At 41.6% G+C, this 23,166-nt stretch overlaps 1 protein-coding gene across 3 annotated transcripts in view; it reads left to right on the top strand.

Moving 5' to 3' along the window:
• MDFIC (MyoD family inhibitor domain containing) overlaps positions 1–23,166 on the top strand; it is a 236,515-nt gene that overhangs the window by 194,598 nt on the left and 18,751 nt on the right. For 2 of the 3 annotated variants that reach the window (XM_082257112.1, XM_082257113.1), the window contains exon 5: positions 11,408–11,704. The exons of the other annotated variant lie outside the window; for it this stretch is intronic. In XM_082257112.1, the coding sequence (XP_082113238.1) occupies positions 11,408–11,676 (269 nt within the window). In that variant the 3' untranslated portion in view covers positions 11,677–11,704. The remainder of the gene's footprint in view (positions 1–11,407; positions 11,705–23,166) is intronic. 3 annotated transcript variants of the gene reach the window in all.

The following is a 23,166-nucleotide window of genomic DNA, read 5'->3' as shown; positions in this document are numbered from 1 at the left end:
TAATTTACCTGTTCTGTTCTTTGAAATTAGGATTATACCAGAGAGAATAGTCAGTGTAGCCAAGGACTTCCACCAAATCTTATGAATTAGATCATAGGTTGGAAAAAGCTTCCTCAAAAGGGCTACTCTGTTCACCGCAAGAGCCTCATACAGATTGGAAGAGCATGTTTAATGGCATGTAAGTTATATAGATGAACCCATCTGGGTATTCTTAGCAGGCTGTCCCTCCAGCCAGATAAGGGGTTGGAGCTGGAAAGAAAAATAAATCACGCAGGGGTTCGGGAATGCAATATTCCCTTCTTACTTAGTGTATTGTAAAGGCTTTAGTGCTACACATGGTGCCATTTTCTTCCACAGAAGTTCCCAGGAATATTATGTTAATGGTCATAAACATTTTTATTGCTGGTGAAATCAGGGCATGATATAACAACTGCAGCATCATCAGGATCATCTTGAAAACATTTGCTCTCCCCATAGCTGATAGCATAAGCCTGTTCCAAGCCTTGATTCTGCCCCAAACATCTAAATTAAGGGGGGGGGGGGGTACTATATGTTAAGCTCTGCATATAGAATTGTACCCTAGCAGAAATTGCAAAATGTTTGCATTCATATTGAAAATATGACTGATCGTGCTTTTTGTTTAATGATAGTTATCATATGAAGCCATTTATTATAGCATAGTTGTTTGGCTCCTTTTTAAATCCTAATGATAATAGAAAACCACCCAACTGGTCCTGATCAAAAGTTTACATACCCTGGAATGTTTGACCTTGGTACAGACACACTAGGTGACTTACACAGCTTAAAATGGAAAATAAAGGTTAATTTCCCACATCTGTGTTTTTTTAAATTGCAATTAGTGTCTGTGTATAAATAAGCAATGAGTTTGCTAACTCCCCCATGGATTCACTGAGCAGGCTAGATACTGAGCCATAGGGGGGAGAAAAGAACTGTCAAAAGACCTTCATAACAAGGTAATGGAACTTTATAAATTTAGAAAAGGATATATAAAGATATCCAAAACCTTGAATATGTCAGTCAGTACTATTCAATCACTTATGAAGTGGAAAATTTGGGAATCTCTTGATACCAAGCCAAGGTCAGGTAGACCAAGAAAGATTACAGCCACAGCTGCTAGAATAATTGTTTGGGAAACAAAGAAAAACCCTCAGGTAACCTCAGGGGAAATAAAGGCTGCTCTTGAAAAAGATGGCGTGGTTGTTTCAAGGAGCACAATATGATAAAATGTGAACAAAACTGAGCTACATGGTCAAGCTGCCAGAAGTAAGCCTTTGCTATGCCAATGCCACAAAAAAGCCCAGTGAGTTGTCTCAAGATGTTGTTGGTCATATTGTAACTGGGCTTTTTTATGTCACGTGTGCTTTCTTAGCAACTGACTTGCTACAGGAAGCACCCAAAGGAGGAGAGGAGTCTACAGCTGCAGCAGGGACTGCAAGAAGAGGGGGAAAGTAAAATAGAAATCTGTCTGTCCAGGAGAAGTTTAGATATTTTGAATGCATGTAAAGTTATATAAACACATATAAATGCTTATAAATTAAGGTAAATTTAAACAGGAGATAAAACTCAAACATTATACCCAGATACATTTTTGTGCGTTGAAATTAGGGTTGCACCGATACATCAGTATCGATGCCGATACTAGGCATTTGCACAGGTATCGGTACTCGTGCAAATACACCGATACCCAAAACTGATACCTTCTGGTTAGGTTCTTTCAGCTGTCGTAGGAATTTTCCTGCTAACCGCTCAAATGTAAAGAAAAGAATGCCGGCAGTTATTGGTTGCAGGGCCGCCGCGTCCTTAACAACCAATTACATTTCATCTGTCCACATGATTCCTCTCCCCGCCGCCTTCTCCCCTCCCGTCAGCTGTCACCCTCCTGTCAAGACAGAGCGAGCAGAGCCATCTAAGTGCAGTATGACCACAATTTAAAGTGGTTTTAAACGTTGTTTTTCTTTTTTTAAATAACAAACATGCCTATACTGACATGCTCTGTTGTTTTGCACAGAGAAGCAATAATCCTCTTCTTCTGGGGTCCCCTGCCAGCATTTCAGACCCCTCCTCTTCATCGGGTGACCCCAAAGAAAGCCACTGTCCATGGGGGCACCCGTGCGGGTTTGCTACCGAGTCCCGCTGCATCCATTGACACAGACAGCGGGACTCAGGCCTCCCCCCTGCTCTCGTGTCACAGCTTTTGATTGACAGCAGTGGGAGCCAATGGCTTCTGCTGCTATCAATCTGTCCAGAGAGGAGAGCGACAGCAGCTTGAGCCGCTGCACTCATGCACATTGCTGGATCAGATAGCGCTCAGGTGAGAAAAAGGGGGGTCTGGGCGGGGAGCTGCAGCACAGAAGGTTTTTCACTTTAATGCATAGAATGCATTAAGGAGAAAAACTCTTAAGGCTTTACCTCTTTAATGTATAAATGATAAGAAATACAGTCACCAGGTTAAAAACAAATCCTGCATAAATGATTAATGTGGCGTTCATCCACTCTACTCTCGGATGGTAGACGCTGGTGTGTCGGTGGCTAGAGAGGTCTGGGTGCGCTGGTGGCTCCCAGCCCTTCTTGGTAAACTTAGAGACGCTCGGTGCACTGATGTTGTCACTTCCGGGTATGTCATCAGTGGCCCCGAGTGTCACAGACTTTACCCTCCCACTTACCCTCCTACTCCTCCACCACCTTGCTTGATATATGTCACCCAATGAGTCTGTGACCAGTAGAAGAGGTTTTTTAATTAATAAACATACATTCTATCATCTTTTCTTATAATTAACATGACAGAGCGGTACAATATCCTAACACGTATTGAGTAAATTCACAAGTCTGTTTGCAAAAAATTGCTGTGCAAATGTTTTAGCATGGAAGTCACAATTAATGCCCGGAATGTTTGTGATATGTGTAAAATGTCAGTTTCAATTTGCTGCCTTTCACAGGGCAAATGTAACATTCCCTAACATTCCTTCCTAAGCGAAAACAGCCGAGAACATTTGACCAATAGCAAAAAAAGCCTAACACTATAGGCCAGTGATGACGAACCTTGGCACCCCAGATGTTTTGGAACTACATTTCCCATGATGCTCATGCACTCTGGAGTGTAGTAGAGCATCATGGGAAATGTAGTTCCGAAACATCTGGGGTGCCAAGGTTCACCATCACTGCTATAGGCTAAGAACATTCATCCAGAAGAGGAAAAGATATGAAGAAAACGTCTGCTAAGTGTACAGAGAATGTAATGAATCAAACACCACAATGTCTGCCCTCCAGATCAGTTTCTGCATACGCGTTTGTGATGCGTGTGGGTATGTTTTTTATGTGTTTCAGTGCGTTTTTCCCCTTTTTAAGGACAATTGAGGGACATGTGTGTTGGGTGTGTTTTTTATGCATTGTGCTGCATTCCAGATGTGTTCCAAACAGAAAAAAATGCAACATGTTCTACTTTTGTTGGGTGAGGGAAAAAAAGCAGTGCCCCCTCAGTGCAGTAGTAAAAGTGATTTATTACATATAGATGGATGGCGCTGGTTTTTTCCCCCATTTGTCTATTACAGAGTCCATCTAGCTCTGTTTGGAGCCTGCAGCCACCACATCCATCTATTCCTAAGAAATCAGTGACTGAACTATATGTGTATCATCTTACAGAGACTGAACATTCTGATGGTCATGCACTCTGAGGCATGCACCCAACGTACATGACATTTCACTAGCGCTGGTCAAAACGTTGTATTATACCTTGTTCTACTTTTGTTGACTGCACTGGAACACATTGAACTATAGTCATTGGAATCCATGTTAAACACTGTTCAAGTGTTTTTGATGCAGAATAAAAAATGCACTGAACTGCATCTGGTATGAACCAGCCCTAAAACTTGTCAAACACTTGTCAAATAACTAGTCTGCAACATTTAACATAAAGTGTGTGCTACATTAACTAACAAATAAGAAATGTACCTTCCCCCTATTTATTCACATATAGAGTAGAAAGTTGAATTGAGGTACTGAGGACTTTCATGGTACAGTATGAACTTACAACACAGTGATCATATAGAAATATACAAAAGTTTATTACATCAATGGATATTAAAAAAATCACCCATAAGGGGAAAAATGAACAAGAGGAAAAATTGTCCACTTAGGGACAGACAAACAATTAAAATGGAGCACAACAGAATTCTTCTAATACAGATTGGATATTAAATAAGGTGTCCACCCAAGTGTGGGGACCTCTAATAGTATGTCTCCAAACATACTGTACATTTTGCAGAATGACCGCTTCTTTAGGAGTCCTGAAAAAATGGAGATTCCACGAAACATGTAGAGTATGATTGGGATTGGGAACCTTAGTTTGTATCCAATCTGTACTAGAGGAATTTTGTTATGCCCTATTTTTATTGTTTGTCTGACCCTAAGTGGACAATTATTTCTCATGTTCATTTTTCCCTTTTATGGGTGTTTTTTTTTTATTTTTTTATATCCATTAATGTATTAAACGTTTGTACATTTCTTTATAATCACTGTGTTTTTTGTTCATACTGTACCATGTAAGTCCTCAGTGCCTCAATTAAATTTTCTACTCTATAGTCTGTAACATTGTATCAATTTTGTATTTCTGTATCAGTTCAGTTCACTGTCTCTAGTAGCTGATTCATTACACTTAAAGTGGTTGTAAACCTCAGACATGCATTCCTCCTTCCTCTGTTATCAGCATAACTCAATTATGGTTGCTTTTCCTGACACCAAGAGTTAAAATAGTGACAGTGAGGGAGCAGCAGTACAGCCTCTGGCTGTTGTGCACAGCTGTACATGTTCTCTGTACTGTGAGAATGGGTGTGTGTCCCTTCCCACCAATCAGGGCAGTGCTATCAACTGTGTAAAGACTTCCGATCCCCTCCCCCGGGTCATGGAAATAAAGAGAAATCCTTTCTTCTGTGTGTTTTCAGAAGATCTTCAGAAAAAATAGTGCAGATACACAGCTACAACATATGTAGGAGGAGTTGTTTTATCTCTGTGTATCACCTAAAGCTTGTCACTTCACTGGGTACATGTGAGGGCTTGCAGTCACTTTAAATACGTATTTTCTATGATCATTCACCCCATCTAGTGGTCTAAATACAGTATCTTCCTAATTCATCCTATTCTCACACATGAAAAACATTGGAGCTTGACAGAAAATAGCCAAAAAACATTGTTTTTTTGCACAGGACGAATATAAAAAACTGCAGGTTTTTTTTTTTTTTTTTTAATATACCCCTTAGTTAACACTACTAAGGTCTTCTTCTAATTATTTCCTCTTCTGGTTGGCTTTTTATAGTCTATAGTGTTAATGTTCTTCAGCTCTTCTGGTTGAATGTTCTTCGCACTACTTTCTCTTAGGTATTACTGATATTTGTGAATTTCCACAGATGCTGAGAGATTTGCACTGCAATTTTCATTTTGATGCATATTTTAAGGGGAATTAACCAAAAATGAAAGTATGCATTGTTTCCAAAAAGTGTATTTCTTCTTACAAATGTAACTAATAACTGTCACTTTCGAAGTGGACTTATGAATAACCCTTTTGCTGCAGGCGACCTAGTCATTGGGGCTCTTGCACACGGACCTACAGAATAAACTATGCCTTTTTTTACATTTTGAAAGCTATACCTAAATGTGTGCATGTGTAAACATGTGTTCTGGGTTCAACCATGTATAGCGACATACAGCGTATTCTGTAATGCATGTCAAAATTTTGTTGCAGCTGTGGGTCCCGGGCACCAAAACAACAAGTGTATTTTGCTTTGCACAGCCCTGTGCAAGAGCCCTTATGTTGGCAGCAATGCACACTGTTTTCTGGCCACAATTGCAGCCAGCTGCTGGCTTTCACATAGAATCAATTCTGAGCTTTAGTATCCCCCCCCCCCTCCAATTCTAATCGCCATGTGTTTTGAAAGAGATTCAAAGCAGTGGAGGTTCTTTTCTTAGCAAAGTGAGTTATCACTTTTTTAATTTATTTTATTTTATTATCATTATTTTATTTTATTTTATTTTACAAATATTTGCAGGCTAAAAGAAAAAAATCACTGTTATTCAATGAATAATATATAAATTAATATGTTTTACTTGCTCCTTTTTGGAATTCGCATGATTTACTGCAAAAGAGAAGGCACCTCAGTTAAACAAAGCAAAGTCTCCCATTACCACCTATTAGCGTCCCTCTTACATCAGTATCCCCATCAGAGCCACCCTTACATCAGAGTCTACCTCAGAAAGCCCCCCTTACATTGGGATCCCCAATCAGGTCCCCCTCACATCAGACCCCCCACACCATACCTTATGGTTCCAATCAGAGCTTCCTTACCTCAGATTTCTGTCAGTGTTGTGCCCTTACCTTTGCATATAGCATGATTGTAGCCAGCGTAGCAACAGGGCAGGAGACGGAGCAGGTATGCAAAAAGTTCCACCTTCTCCAGACTTGGAGAAAGACAGAGCCACAAGGGGAATCTGGCCCCAGCTGTGGGTTGGATGCAATCCTGTAGAGGGACAAATTTGACCAGTGGGCTGTAGTTTGGAAACCCCCGCTTTAGGAAACCAACCCCAAAAAGCCTGTTTTCAATCAGACAGATTTTTTAAGTGAGATACAGTGGCCTTGCAAAAGTATTCGGCCCCCTTGAACTTTTCGACCTTTTGCCACATTTCAGGCTTCAAACATAAAGATATAAAACTGTAAATTTTGTGAAGAATCAACAATCATGAAGTGGAACGAAATTTATTGGATATTTCAAACTTTTTTAACAAATAAAAAACTGAAAAATTGGGCGTGCAAAATTATTCAGCCCCTTTACTTTCAGTGCAGCAAACTCTCTCCAGAAGTTCAGTGAGGATCTCTGAATGATCCAATGTTGACCCAAATGACTAATGTTAATAAATAGAATCCATCTGTGTGTAATCAAGTCTCCGTATAAATGCACCTGCACTGTGATAGTCTCAGAGGTCCGTTTAAAGCGCAGAGAGCCTCATGAAGAACAAGGAACACACCAGGCAGGTCCGAGATACTGTTGTGGAGAAGTTTGAAGCCGGATTTGGATACAAAAAGATTTCCCAAGCTTTAAACATCCCAAGGAGCACTGTGCAAGCGATAATATTGAAATGGAAGGAGTATCAGACCACTGCAAATCTATGAAGACCTGGCCGTCCCTCTTAACTTTCAGCTCATACAAGGAGAAGACTGATCAGAGATGCAGCCAAGAGGCCCATGATCACTCTGGATGAACTGCAGAGATCTACAGCTGAGGTGGGAGACTCTGTCCATAGGACAACAATCAGTCGTATACTGCACAAATCTGGCCTTTATGGAAGAGTGGCAAGAAGAAAGCCATTTCTTAAAGATATCCATAAAAAGTGTCGTTTAAAGTTTGCCACAAGCCACCTGGGAGACTCACCAAACATGTGGAAGAAGGTGCTCTGGTCAGATAAAACCAAAATCGAACTTTTTAGCAACAATGCAAAACGTTATGTTTGGCGTACAAACGCCAAACAGCTCATCACCCTGAACACACCATCCCCACTGTCAAACATGGTGGTGGCAGCATCATGGTTTGGGCCTGCTTTTCTTCAGCAGGGACAGGGAAGATGGTTAAAATTGATGGGAAGATGGATGGAGCCAAATACAGGACCATTCTTCCAACAAGACAATGATCCAAAACATAAAGCAAAATCTACAATGGAATGGTTCACAAACAAACATATCCAGGTGTTTGAATGGTCAAGTCAAAGTCTAGACCTGAATCCAATCGAGAATCTGTGGAAAGAACTGAAAACTGCTGTTCACAAACGCTCTCCATCCAACCTCACTCATTTTTTCAGTTTTTTATTTGTTAAAAAAGTTTGAAATATCCAATAAATTTCGTTCCACTTCATGATTGTGTCCCACTTGTTGTTGATTCTTCACAAAAAATTACAGTTTTATATCTTTATGTTTGAAGCCTGAAATGTGGCAAAAGGTCGCAAAGTTCAAGGGGGCCGAATTCTTTTGCAAGGCACTGTATATGTATATATATATATATATATATTATATAATTACAAACTATACATACAAACAGAGCTTTGAGGCATTAGCAGCCCCTTGATTTAGATTTAGCTGATGTTTTTCATATCTGTACAAAATAAAATCAAAAAGGCTATAGGTTCAAAGGCATCTGCATTAAAATTAAATCAGCGAGTTTGAAATGAAAAGATCCCTTTTTTTCTTGATTTGTCTGAATTTATGCATGTAGATCTGTCTGACCTGTGGAGAATCTTACAATTTATTTATCCTAGTAGGTTTGCTATATGAGCTATACAATAATTAAAAAGAATAGCAATTCATAGATCCACCAATTCATCTTGTTTTTGAACCAGTTCACTCACAAACTAGTGAGAACTTGGGTAAGGTTTTTATTGTGTGTTCCTAAATTCCTGCCCGGTGACAGAGGTTTACAGGGATAGGAACTCAATTTAAATTTCTTCACTGAGGACGCAGAGAGCAAAAAAAAAACCTTTTTTTTTAAGAGTGTGGAAAGGTTAAGTACGATACTTCTTAACAGCTTAGAAGTGAGTCATAATGAAAAAATAATACGGTAATACAAAGTTTTTTGAGCTAAAATGAAATGAAGAACACACAACTGAAATGCACACACATATGAAATGTTTAAGTTTCCCAGAAACCTGATAAATAACTGTCAGATAGTTTAAATGGATTGCTCTACAAATTGCTGATAATTACAGTAAAAACAATTACAAGTTAGAAATAGCTCATGCATGTACATTTCATAACTATGTGTCTTGTGTTCTAGAAAGTCTCCCTGCAGGGACTGTTGGCTTCAACTCAGCAGATTGAACTACCCAAATGTCAAATCTACAGTATCTCTCTAAAGTGAGTACACCCCTTACATTTTTCTAAATATTTTATTATATCTTTCATGTGACAACACTGAAGAAATTACACTTTGCTACAATGTAAAGTAGTGATTGTACAGCTTGTATAACAGTGTAAAATTACTGTCCCCTCAAAATAACTCAACACACAGCCATTAATGTCTAAACCGCTGGCAACAAAAGTGAGTACACCCCTAAGTGAAAATGTCCAAATTGGGCCCAATTAGCCATTTTCCCTCCCTGGTGTCACGTGACTCGTTAGTGTTACAGGGTCTCAGGTGTGAATGGGGAGCAGGTGTGTTAAATTTGGTGTTATCACTCTCATACTGGTCACTGGAAGTTCAACATGGCACCTCATGGCAAAGAACTCTCTGAGGATCTGAAAAAAATAATTGTTGCTCTACATAAAGATGGCCCAGGCCAGTGATGGTGAACCTTGGCACCCCAGATGTTTTGGAACTACATTTTCCATGATGCTCAACTACACTGCAGAGTGCATGAGCATCATGGATCTGGAGTGCCAAGGTTCGCCATCACTGGCCTAGGCTATAAGAAGATTGCCAAGACCCTGAAACTGAGCTGCAGCATGGTGGTCAAGATCATACATCGGTTTAACATGACAGGTTCCACTCAGAACATGCATAGCCATGGTCGACCAAAGGAGTTGAGTGCACATGCTCAGGTTCATATCCAGAGGTTGTCTTTGGGAAATAGATGAATGAGTGCTGCCAACATTGCTGCAGAGATTTAAGGGGTGGGGGGTCAGCCTGTCAGTGCTCAGACCATACGCTGCACACTGCATCAAATTGGTCTGCATGGCTGTCGTCCCAGAAGGAAGCCTCCTCTAAAGATGATGCACAAGAAAGCCCATAAACAGTTTGCTGAAGACAATTAGACTAAGGACATGGATTACTGGAGCCTTGTCCTGTGGTCTGATGAGACCAAGGTAAACGTATTTGGTTCAGATGGTGTCAAGGGTGTGTAGCAGCAACCAGGTGAGGAGTACAAAGACAAGTGTGTCTTGCCTACGTTCAAGCATGATGGCGGAAGTGTCATGGTCTGGGGCTGCATGAGTGCTGCCAGCACTGGCGAGCTGCATTTCATTGAGGGTACCATGAATGCCAACATGTACTGTGACATACTGAAGCAGAGCATGATCCCCTCCCTTCAGAGACTGGGCTGAAGGGCAGTATTCCAACATAACGACCCCAAACACACCTCCAAGACGACCACTGCCTTGCTAAAGAAGCCGAGGGTAAAGGTGGTGGACTGGCCAAGCATGTCTCCAGACCTAAACCCTATTGAGCATCTGTGGGGCATCCTCAAAGGGAAGGTGGAGGAGCGCAAGGTCTCTAACATCCACCAGCTCTGTGATATCGTCATGGAGGAGTGGAAGAGGACTCCAGTGGCAAACTGTGAAGCTCTGCTGTTATACAAGCTGTACACTCACTACTTTACTTTTATAGCAAAGTGTAATTTCTTCAGTGTTGTCACATGAAAAGATATAATAAAACATTTACAAAAATGTGAGGGGTGTACTCACTTTTTTTAGATACTGTATTTGCTCCTGTATTTGCGTAAGGGACAGAGAGCACCTGCAGTGTGACTCCTTCAAGTCCTGCCCTGTGTTCTATCTTCTTATTTGTTGACAAGTACATTTTTTAAAATCAGTAACAAGTGTCTGATGATAGAGCAAGAGAGAGTGAAGAACAGCCATATTACACACCAGTTTTGGCAGCAAATAATATGGGGAAAAAGGTGGTACAGAGGGAATGAATATATTACTTCCCTCTGATGGTTGCAATGCCCTCATCAGCTCCCACAAATGCTGATTACCAGACTAGACAAGATGGCATGTGGATAATATGAAATTGTATATTGCAAGAGGTAAAACAGATTTGCCAGTCTGTGACATACAGAATTTCTAACTTGCATTTTCAAGATTTTTTTTTTTTTTAGAGCAAAGATTATTATATTATTATATTGATATATATATATATATATATATATATATATATATATATATATATAATGCAAATTTTTTAGCTCAGGTTTAATCCCGAATAGCCTACCTTCTTGTACACAAAAGAACAGAACACAGGAAACAAGTTCTGGCTACTTTTGATACTCAGTTTTCTAATGTTTTTGTTGTCTACAGTCTTCACTCTGCTGGGATAAAAATACACATTTTCTGCTGAAAATACTATTATTAAACACGTTTTCTGTTCCTAATTAGTGGACATTATAAAAGCATGTTAACATTGATAATTTAGCTAATGTAGGATTATCTGTCATTCTGGAAGATTTACTGTGTTGTAAAATGCTGGAGCGTTTGTTTCTTTTCAAATACTGAATTCCACAGTAAGAAGATTAATATTTCATGAAACGTATAAAAATTGTATCCTATGTTATATGTTTTTTTTTTGCTCCTACTTCAGCTTTTTATTTCTGTCTCTATAGCATCATTTTAGTTATCCTTCTTTCTTGTTTGCATTAGACTGCTGTGCTTCTTTGATTTTGGCCTGTCTCTTCTGTCAGTGCACTGAGTTCATCCTTGGCCCACATCAGGTTTGCTCCTGTCTGCATGAGGCCTGCAACTCCTGCTGTGGCTACTGTTCCAATGTCTGTGTGGGCCTTGAGGAAATTCCTGCTGAGGACCTCAACTACCACTTTGATTGTGACTTTGCCCTTTTTGATTCTTGCTGTGAGACAGCTGAGTGCCTGGAGATCTGTTTTGAGTGTTCTGAACTCTGTGAATATAGTTAGCTGAAAGGATGACCAAGGTCAATGTTCAGTAAGTGCATTTATTTACTGCTGCACTGACTTAAGACTCACATGAATATCTAACCAACAACAGAAAAGGTGCTAATTTTACCAAATCCTAATACTGTAACATTAAGTGGTTTAACAGACCTTGTTTTGTATTTTAACATTTTTTTTAAGTAACTTGGTTTTAATTTTTTAGGTAAAAATTTAAATGTTAAAGATTAAATTATACTAAATGGCTTCAGTGCTTATGAACTTTAAAACCCCATTTACTGTGAAGTCTCAAGGCCAACCGCTTAATTTGTCAATGTAGTTGATCATGGTTAATTTGTGCCTCATGCATGAAGGATTGCACTTTTGCATCTTTTTGTGTTTTTTTATTTAATTGTTGAGTTTCTTTTTATTTCACCTAACTCACCAAATTCTCTTGCGCATCTGTTTTTTTTTTTTTTATAACGTTTTCTTATGGTACAAAATTGAATCTCTTGAAATGTGCTTTTGTGCTAAAGGACAAGTGTGGGATTATTAAAAAAACAAACATACTTACTCATCTTCATGCTGAAGCATAAGTGCAACGCTGCAGCTGTCCCACACTGAGACTGAGAGCTGAGCGGTCACATGACCACTGATCAGTCAGCTCTTGGTCTGCTTGAAGTGGAAAACGCTAAGTGTCAGTCACTGCTCTCCACTCTGCTCTGCCAGCGCTCACTAGCTTCCATCTGAGCAGAGGTAAGTGAATTTGTCTCTGGCTCTCAGCCACATGCTGAAAGGTGGAGCCAGCTGTCAATCAGGTAACTGGGTGGATCCTAACAATATTATTGGGATCCTTCCCATTTCTGTTATGGCTCTGCCCTGTCAACTGATAGTGGGCAATAGCCATAATCAGCTGACCCTGGATCACAGGGGTACAATAGTAAATGTACTCCTGTGATCCTAAAGATAAGTAGAACAAAAAAGGTTATTTTATTAATTAATTAGACGAGATAAAGAACAAAGATGCAGCTCCTAAATATAGTGTGTAAGATTCATGGAACTGTGAAAAAAATCTATGAGAGACTTATGAGCTTACAATTCACCAATGTATAATGCTGAGCACAGCTGTTGGGCTCCCTTTCAGCATGAGAGTGAGTGATTTTGTAGCTGTAAGTACACAGACCTTGCTTTAGGAGCATGGCAAATACACAGAGGGAATAGTCTTCTGGTAGACATGGAAGTGGTATAAGTTGTGCCTGTTATATGTCATTTGTACTTCTATCAAAACTTTTCTCTTCTACTGATAAAATGTTACCTCTGTGCAGTTCATCCTGCACCCCTTTCCCATACAGAGAGTTCTACAAGAAATGTAATAGAAATGCTTTTTTTAAAGTATGCCTTAACAAACTTAGGAAAATATGTATAAATCAATTAATCCAATATTTACTAAACTATTCACTGCAGGTGAATCTTCTTGGTGAATGTGCTTTAAGGCCCATCTCCACAATTCTAGCAAACCCCTCAACACCCAACCCTCCAACTAATCTCTGGTATAAAACAAAAACTATCCAAATGCCCATTTTACACAACTGAAGCCATGGTCACAATATGATCTTTCTGTCTTCTTTTTACTTCCTGGTGTCATTCCTGGTTGTTTACACTACTGCCTGTGGACAGGGTAGAGAGCTCAAACATTTTAAGATAACAGCATACAAATAAATTGCATTTGGGCTTTTTTTTTTTCTTTTTTTAAACAGTTGTTGCCTTTTTACTTGATCCTTTTATACAGTAGATTCTTTTTTTCCATAACTCTAAAATAGAAATGGCCATGAGCCCAGTTATTATGAATTTTATACATTGAATCATTTTTGAAACATTGATGGCCATTGGTGCAAGGTACCAGAAACAAGCCCAATAATCAGCCTTTTCAATCAAACAAACCAAATAGAGGAGGATGTGCACAGGCTTGTGTGAGTATCTAAACTATTCTCACTTTAATCATTGTTGCTATGGGTGCTGCACTGACAATCACTGCTCTCTGCTCAGAGCGGAGGGAAAAACAGCAGTGTTTGATCACTTAGTTCTCTGAAAGGGGACACATGCAGCATTGGATTGATGCTGCATCCACATAAGTGAGTATACATTTTTATTTTCTTGAAAAGCCATATATCTCTTTAAAGTGATACTAAAGTCTAGTTTGCTTTTTTGTTTAAAAATAACAAACATGTTATACTTACCTGTTCTGTTCAGTGGTTTTGCACAGAGCAGCTCAGATACTTCTCTTCTCCAGTCCCTCGCCAGCGCTCCTGGGCCCTCCCTCCCACCCCCATAGCAAGCATGAGCCGCTGCTCTGTGTGTCCATTCAGACACAAAGCCCTGGCATGGCCCCGTCCCCTTTCCTTATTGGCTCACTGACTTTGATTGACAGCAGCGGGAGCCAATGGTGCCCTCTGCTGTGTCTCAGCCAATCAGAAGGGAGCCAAGACAGCCAAGTCTCTCCTGCAACATCGCTGGATCGAGATGGTGCTTAGATCACTATGAGGGGGACTGCTCACACAAAAGGTTTTTGTTATCTTCATAGAATGCATTACGGTAAAAAAAAAAAACCTTCTGCCTTTAGTACCACTTTAAGTAAAGCTTACGGGTCTTATCTGTCCCCTGGATTTTGACTGGACTGTAAAATGAAATGAGCCCACTCATGAGCTTATCTCTCTTGTTACTCTGTCCTCCTCTCCTGCCAGCATATTTCTTGCTAGCAAATGTAAATTACAACCCAACGTATTGGCTTTTTGTGCTGCTTTTCCTTCTCCAGTCTTAGCTGTGATGATCAATAAACTGCAGAGGTTTATAGCAATTAAAATTTGAGTTTATGCACTGTTTGCATTTAAAAAAAAAAAAAAAAAAGATTTATTTATAAACATTGCAGTAATTTATCTGCCTGGATTTCAGCTTTTAGGGGCTTGTTCACACTTGCTCAAAATACTGACGCTTATAAAAACGCGCCTTTAGCGTTAATGCGCATTAATATGTGTGATTGATAAGCATTTAATGAGCTTTAAAAATGCTCCCCCAAACGCTGTAGCGTTTTGGGCTTGTTAAAACCACAACACAAATGCCTACAATAGCTGATTGCTAAGGAGCGGGCAAAAATGGTGTGGGCCCCCCCAAACCCAAAATCCATACCAGACCCTTATCCAAGCATGCAGCCCTGCAGCTCTGGAAAAGGAGGGGACGAGCGAGCGCCCCCCCCTCCTTACCCACACAAGGTCACATGCCTTCAACATGGGGGGGGTTGCTTCGGGGGGGGGGGCTCTGAGCCACTCACCCTAAACCACCTTGTTCCTTCATGATGGGGGCAAGAGCCTCTCTTCCCCACAACCCTTGCCGGTGGTTGTGGCAGTCTGCAGGCAGGGGGCTTTATTAGGGGGGCCCCCAGATCCTGGCCCGCCATGTGAATGAGTATGTACATTGTACCCCTACTCATGCGGACAAGGTGCAGAGCCCCCCTGCCCCAAAGCACACCCCCCCTAATGTTGAGGGCATGTGGCCTTTTATGGTTCAGGAGGGGGCGCTCACTCTTCCCTTCAATTTCCTGACCTTCCAAGTTGCATGCTCGGATAAGGGCCTGGTATGGTTTGAGGCCTGGTATGATTTTGATCCCCTGCCGTTTTTTTCCCTGTTTTTTTTTTTTTTTTTTATTGCAACTTTTTATTTACATTCAGCTGTCAGCAGGGAAACCCGCTGACCGCTGATGACTCATGGGTTGTTAAGCATGCCACGGCCGCCCCCCCCCCCCTAACTTTAACACCCCTCCAATGCCTGCTTTTAATGCCAGTATGAACTTAGCCTTAGTAACCCAGGTTCACAGGTCGTACCTAAAATTTAGGCTACTCAGCCATGTAATCACCAAAAACTGCCTCTGGAATAAAAAAGGTAGAATGGGCTCATTTCATACATAGAAATCACTAAAAGCCTCATGAGATGTGCTTTGCTTCATACTGCTGGAAAAATATTAGCACAGCAAAGCTGCTTTGTGCGTAATGATATTTGTGGCTTCTTACTTCTTATCTCTTGTACAGTACATTTGGCAGGTCTGTTATATCCACTCAGTTTTATTATTTTATCTTGTTTCTCACTAGCTTCTTTTCTCCTACTAAAAATTCCACTGTAGATACAATAAATGACTAGACAATAAAAGAACTGCAGGTGATCTTAATTTTTTTTATTTTTATATATTTAAAGCATTACTGATGTTAGCCGCTGCCCAATAAACCAGAAGGTCTGTCCTAATCTAGATGGAAATGTTTTTAGTGTTGACTTAAGGCTCTACCACCCTCATGGCATCAATGCACTAGGCACAGCTGATTGCATTCTTGGGAAGTCAAGGTCACACAGGTGGATTGTAAACTTTATAAGATTATTTACATTTTGCATTTTGAGTGCAATGATAAACCAGTTCTATGTTTTATCGCTTGGCAGACACTATGTTGTATTTGTGTTTTTGTTTTGTGGATCTCACGAAAGGTGTGTTTCACCCTCCTTGGTAGGTGCTAGTGAGAGAGTATAGTTTTTGGCTCTGTCTGCCTATCAGAGGAGCAGCAGGCAAATCTGTTGCTTTCTGCTGACCAGAGAGCAGGATTTGTGAGTTAGGTCTGCTCAGTGTGCCCAGTATGTGATCCATTGGTTCTAGAGAGTGTTTCACACTGGTCTAATAGGGAGGCATATTGGACAGTGGGAGGAAACCTGACCAATGGATACATAGGCTTTGATACAGTCCTGGTGATTGGTGGAGACAGGCTTTCTCTGTGCATTCTGGGATACTGTATAAAAGCCAGGAGCACATGTGCTGCGGGGTCTTTGGCTGATGAGCAGGGTCCTGGAGGAAGGGTGGCGGCTGCCTCCTCCTCTGTAGTGGTGGCACATGGTCGCAGGCGGTCGGCCTGGGGATCAAAGGAACGGAACTGAACCCAGAGGTCCAGGAGAACTGACTAGAGGGGGAGAGACACTGGAGACCCTCGAAAAACAGTGTCGTGTGTACAGGGATTCATGTCTAGTGGCCTGACCTGAGGGGGGCCACCCTGGAATAGGATAGTCAGAGGAGGGGTGGCAAGTGAAAAGGGGATACTAGGAGAGTATCCTGAAGAGAAATAGTTCATTAAGTCTTCTGGATAGAGACTTAACCCAAATTCACCTAGTGGCAGGGTGAAATCAGCTGCCTGGCTGCATCATCAGACAGGAGTCCTCATATCTTGTGAATAGTTAATCTGGAGTGTCCCACTATTCCCTTCTCCCATCCCTATTTAAAATAAAATCAAAAACTACAAATCCCTGGACTGATCATTGACTGAGCCAACAAGTAAAGTGTTAAATTGTGTATACCAGAGTTGCTAACAGTAACTCAGGGGGACCCGAAAGTGTATTTTCCAGCAGTCCTCAAGGGCGCAGTGCAACAGGTGGATTATTCAAGTCAAACAGCAAAATTCTCTTTAGCGAGGCTCATCTGAGAGATTTTCATTCCTGTCTTTTTTGTAAATGAAAATTGCAGTGTTCAAATTCCTGACTGAGTTGGCAAATGTTCTATTATCTTTGCATGGAAGTCAGTGTTAAAGCTCTGATCTTGTCAGATGAGGGAACTACATGTCGCATCTTTTGGGAGAAGATAATCTTGTCTCATAAAATCAAAGAAGTGTTATTAACTGAAGAAATTCACAAGCCCAAAAAACTCCAGTGTAACCTTAGCCAGTGTCAGAATTCTGCTTTTAGAGTCTGCCAGGTCAAACAGATAGAGTTGCTATATAGTTTTTGCAGGTGTACATTTCATACCTAAATACTGATCATTTAACTGTATTTTCAAAGCTAAAGACGACCCAAAGATTTTTGTCAGTTCCTATGTGTAAACAAATATTACCTCTGCTCAGGTGTAATAAATGTCCACATTGCGGCACTGTATTTTAATTCCACTACTTTTCTTTACGTTAGTATACTTCTCTCCCTCTGCTAGAGCTTTTTGTCACATGGACCGAAGAACTAATATTGTTTATCCGCCCCCTCTCTCTTTGGCTATTCCCAAAATGCTGTGTGTTATGTAAACAATTTGTATTTTTACATTTTTTAAGAGTCCATTCACACTGGCACAACTTGTCAGGCGACTTGGTCAGCCTGACAAGTCGTGCACCGTCGCTCCCACTGTGTAGTAAAGGAGCCGTTCTAATAGGAGCGACACAAGTCGCTCCGACTTAGAAAAAGGGTCCTGTACTACTTCGGGCGACCTGGAGGCGACTTGCATTGACTTCCATTATGTGAAGTCCGTGCAAGTCGCGCCGAAGTTGCGCTGCACGCGACTTCACAGGTCGCCTCCGAAGTCGGAGCGACCTAATGTGAACGGGGGCTTATACCTAAAGAGAGGTAACATTTGTTTACACATAAGAACTGCCAAAAATGTCTGTGCCTGGAGCTGGGCTTTAAACTTAAATTTCAGTGTGAGTTTCCTTTAGGCCCCTTTCACACTTGTGTGACCTAATCGTCGCACGATTTTGATGCAATTTTGACTGGACTTGAAGCAATGCCTATGTCTATGAACCTCAAAACGCATCAAAGTCTGACCAAAGTAGTGCAGGGACAACTTTGAAGTTGTTGCAACTTGAAGTCGCACAGATATGAACGGTACACATTGGAAATCGTGGAGTATGACTTGTCATGCGACTTTGCAGTCCAAAGTCGCAGGACAAGTCACACAAGTGTGAAGGGGGCCTTACATTGCTTCAGATGAAAGATTAAAAATAAAAAAGTTAAAAAAGAAGTGTGGGAAATCAAAAAATAAGCACCCATACTCACCTATAGCGGTTCAGCTTCAGTCCAATGGTGCAGCAGTCCACCAATTGCTTTAAGACTGAGAACTCAGTGATAACATGGCCACTGATAGTGCAGTTCTTGGTTAGCTTTGAGCAAATGAAAGTTGGGATCCTTCCAGAGCCTTTGCTGGCTCTATGATGTCAGCCGACAGCGACTTTTAACCTGCTTTCTTCTGAATCTGGGTCACAAGACTGCAGAAATAAGTGCACTCCTGTAAACCAGAAGAGAAGTATGGTCAAAAAAGTTTTCAGATACCTCTGCAGTGGTGGGATGCATTGGTGACGGTGAAGAGACTGAGAATAGAACTGTGGTGGAGAACTTTGTCAGATGGTGTGAGAATATTTATCTGTATCCAAATGTGACTAAGACAAAAGAGCTGGTTGTGGATTTAAGAAGAAGGAAGGCTTCTGTGACCCCTGCTTAATTTGAGAATTTGGCATTGATGTAGCAGATAATATCTTCAATCAATATCAATAGTATCTTGGGGTGCACATAGATAATAAACTGGACTAGAGTAAGGACATTGAAGTACTCTACTGAAAGGGCCAGAGCTTCCTTATTTTTTCAGCAGGCTGAGGTCTTTAAACATGTGGCGGACAATGCTGAAGATGTTTTATAAGTTTGTGGTGGCCAGTATGCAGTGGCATGTTGGGGAAACAGGCTTAGTGTGGCTCACATTAATAGACACAATAAACTGATCCGCAAGGCCGTTGATGTTGTTAGATTGCAGTTGGAGTCATTAACAAGTGTCTGTGAGGAGGATGATGTCTAACATATATTTAACTTGGGCAACTCTTCACACCCACTCAACAATACTCCAGTCAGTCTGAGGAGTACCGTCAGTGATAGATTGTTACAATCACAATGCACCACAGGAAATAATTTATGTCTGTTGCCAGAAACACCTTAAAACTATCCTCTGTGCACGGCCGACCAGGCAAGATCTAGATTCCCTCCCCACACAGATGGACATGAAATCTGTGGTGCAAAGAGTAGAGGGAACCCTGCAGATAGGAACTACAGATGTCAGGCAGGAAGTCTCCAACCTGGATGCCAGTGTGGTCACCCTGGAGGAGTCAACGGACACCATCAATTCCTGTTCAGCTGCCCTGGAGCAAACCTGTGCCACAGACTGCCGCCACTTTAACTTCATTCTCCTTTGCTTGGAAGATGCAGAAAACAAAAGTTAGCACAGAAAACCTGCAGGTGAGGTGTATTCCAAAAGCCACAACCCGGAAAGTATCCTAAGCCTACAGTCCAGGCATTCTGCAACACAAACATGCATATAGCCCTTCACTATGCATAGAGGCAAACAAAGTCTGAACTATACACCGATGCGCATATACAGTATCTCACAAAAGTAAGTACATCCCTCATATTTTTGTAAATATTTTATTATATCTTTTCATGTGACAACACTGAAGAAATGACACTTTGCTACAATGTAATGTAGTGAGTGTGCAGCTTGTATAACAGTGTAAATTTGCTGTCCCCTCAAAATCACTCCACACACAGCCATTAATGTCTATACCGCTGGCAACAAAAGTGAGTACACCTCTAAGTGACAATGTGCAAATTGGGCCCAAAGTGTCAATATTTTGTGTGGCCACCATTATTTTCCAGCACTGCCTTAACCCTCTTGGGCATGGAGTTCACCAGAGCTTCACAGGTTGCCATTTGAGTCCTCTTCCACTCTTCCATGACAACATCACGGAGCTGGTGGATGTTGGAGACCCCAGATGTTAAATAGGGTTTGGGTCTGGAGACATGCTTGGCCTGTCCATCACCTTTACCCTCAGCTTCTTTAGTAAGGCAGTGGTCATCTTGGAGGTGTGTTTGGGGTCTTTATCATGTTGGAATACTGCCCTTCGGCCCAGTCTCCGAAGGGAGGGAATCGTGGTCTGCTTCAGTATGTCACAGTACATGTTGGCATTTATAGTTCCCTCAATGAACTGTAGCTCCCCAGTGCCGGCAGCACTCATGCAGCCCCAGGCCATGACACTCCCGCCACCATGCTTGACTGTAGGCAAGACACACTTGTCTTTGTACTCCTCACCTAGTTGTTGCCACACACGCTTGACACTATCAGAACCAAATACGTTTATCTTGGACTCATCAGGTCACAGGACATGGCTCCAGTAATCCTTGTCCTTAGTCTGCTTGTCTTTGACAAACTGTTTGTGGGCTTTCTTTTGCATCACCTTTAGAAGAGGCTTCCTTCTGGGACGACAGCTATGAAGACCAATTTGATGCAGTGTGGGGCGTATGGTCTGAGCACTGACAGGCTGACCCCCCACCCCTTCAACCTCTGCAGCAATGCTGGCAGCACTCAAATGTCTATTTCCCAAAGACAACCTGTGGATTTGATGCTGAGGATGTGCACTCAACTTCTTTGGTTGACCATGGTGAGGCCTGTTCTGAGTGGAACCTGTCCTGGTAAACCGCTGTATGGTCTTGGTCACGGGTGCTGCAGTTCAGTTTCAGGATCTTGGCACTCTTCCTATAGCCTAGGCCATCTTTATGTAGAGTAACAATTCTTTTTTTCAGATACTCAGAGAGTTCTTTGCCATGAGGTGCCATGTTGATCTTCTAGTGACCAGTATGAGAGAGTCAGAGCGATATCACCAAATTTAACACACCTGCATTTAACATTCAACCTTAGACCTTTTAACACTAATGAGTCACATGACACCGGGGAGGGAAAATGGCTAATTGGGCCCAATATGGTTACTTGGGGGTGTACTCACTTTTGTTGCCAGCGGTTTAGACATATATGGCTGTGTGTTGAGTTTTTTTGAGGGGACAGCAAATTTACACTGTTATACAAGCTGTACACTCACTACTTTACATTTTAGCAAAGTGTAATTTCTTCAGTGTTGTCACATGAAAAGATATAATAAAATATTTACAAAAATGTGAGGAGTGTACTCACTTTTGTGATACTGTATATGCATAGCCCTGTCATACATACACAAACATAAACTATACACGCAAACAAGCTCACGCCATACATACAATCACAAGAAAGCTGTCTCACCCAGTCCATGTGCACACAAATTTAAAGGGGATAAGCTCTCCATGTCCTGCAGCAGGTAGTCTCCATCCTCCTGCAGAGAGGGGACAGTGGGCAGAGTCTGTAGCTACTGTTGTGGCCTGCTATTTCCCCTGGCTTATATCATCAGACTGCGCTAGCCCGAGATATGTGTGGTTTCTTAGGGTCAGGGGAGGCTGGCCTTTCCTTTGAACCCTTAAATTCAGTTCTATTAAGGGGTCACCAATATGAAAACAGGAAGAAAGGGCAGGTGCAGAAGTAATGCTTGATAAAGAGTCTCATGCCATGTAGTTTAGAGCTGTGTAATAATATAAGCATTGCTTATTACCAAACTTTGCAACACAGAGTGGGACACCAGAGCCTAGAAAACTGTAGTTTCAGATTCTATCTCCTTACTGCTTCATGCTTTCCAATTTGCCTTCCACTTTGCAAAGACAGACAGATCTCCAAGCTGCTTTTCAGCAGCTTCTCTCACAGGGAGTTATTGCCCAAGTTCCACCTGAAACTTGAAGTTCCACATGGAAACTACTAGGTCAGTCATTGCTTCCCTCCTGTTGGGAAATTTTCTGGCAGGTTCAGCAACAAGTTAGACATATTTTTTGGCAGGTCCAGAGACCCTCGTGCCTTCTCAGGAAATGCTTTGGTGACCCTGTGGGATCAGTTCCACTTGATCTATGCCTGTCTTCCTCTACAGCCACTTCCTCTTCTTATTTGCAGGATCAAGTTTGAGTGCATTCCAGTGATCCTCATGGCATCGAACTGACCCAATAGTAGAAATTATTATAGCATCTTCTGACTCCTGGCATAGGGAATGGACTCAAATCGCACCAAAGTAGTTTATCCATTATTTTTGGAAATGCACTGCAACCAGATTGCATGGTACTTTTGTACCAATCAAGTTGGTGCAGGCAGATGCACTGCATTTTCAACCTGCATTTGGGGTATGGTTATCTGACCCTACTGACCCTGGCTGCAGATTACAAAGGCAGTGAATTTTAAACTAGGGGCAGGAAACATGCACGGATGGTGGGTTTTCAGCACCATGTTCTAGTGTGAACTGAGGCTAAGGCCCCTTTCACACTTGTGTGACCTGAAAGTTGCATAACTTTGCTGCAACTTGAAGCAATGCCTGTGTAATTTCAAGTCGCATCAGAGTCAGACCAAAGTAGTGCAGGCTCTGCTTCGAAGTCACTGCGACTTGAAGTTACACAGATATGAACGATTTCTCATTGGAAATTATGGGACATGACTCGTCATCTGATGTTGCAGTCCAAGTTGCAGGACAAGTCGCACAAGTGTGAAAGGGGCCTAAATGGGGAATGGACTGAAATGGACTTTTGAGAGATATTAAGGTTTAGGGCCTTAGATTGATCTAAAAGCAGAGCTCCACCCAAAAGGGGAAGCTCTGCTTGTTTGCACCCTCCACCCCCCTCCTCCTGCCACTGCCACATTTGGCACTTTTTTGGGGAAGGTGGAACAGGTACCTGGTTTTGACAGGTACCCGCTCCTGCTTCTGGGTCATTTTACCACGATGATCTACGAGGATGTTCGGCCCCTCCTCCTTCACCCTGCAACCCTTTGGCACTCACAGGTCCCAGCAGAGTGGGGGATTA

Source organism: Pelophylax lessonae (assembly GCF_965119305.1).
Source record: "Pelophylax lessonae genome assembly, chromosome: 4".
NCBI lineage: Eukaryota > Metazoa > Chordata > Amphibia > Anura > Ranidae > Pelophylax > Pelophylax lessonae.
Note: the sequence above shows the minus strand (reverse complement) of the source record. Positions and strands in the feature narration are given on the sequence as shown.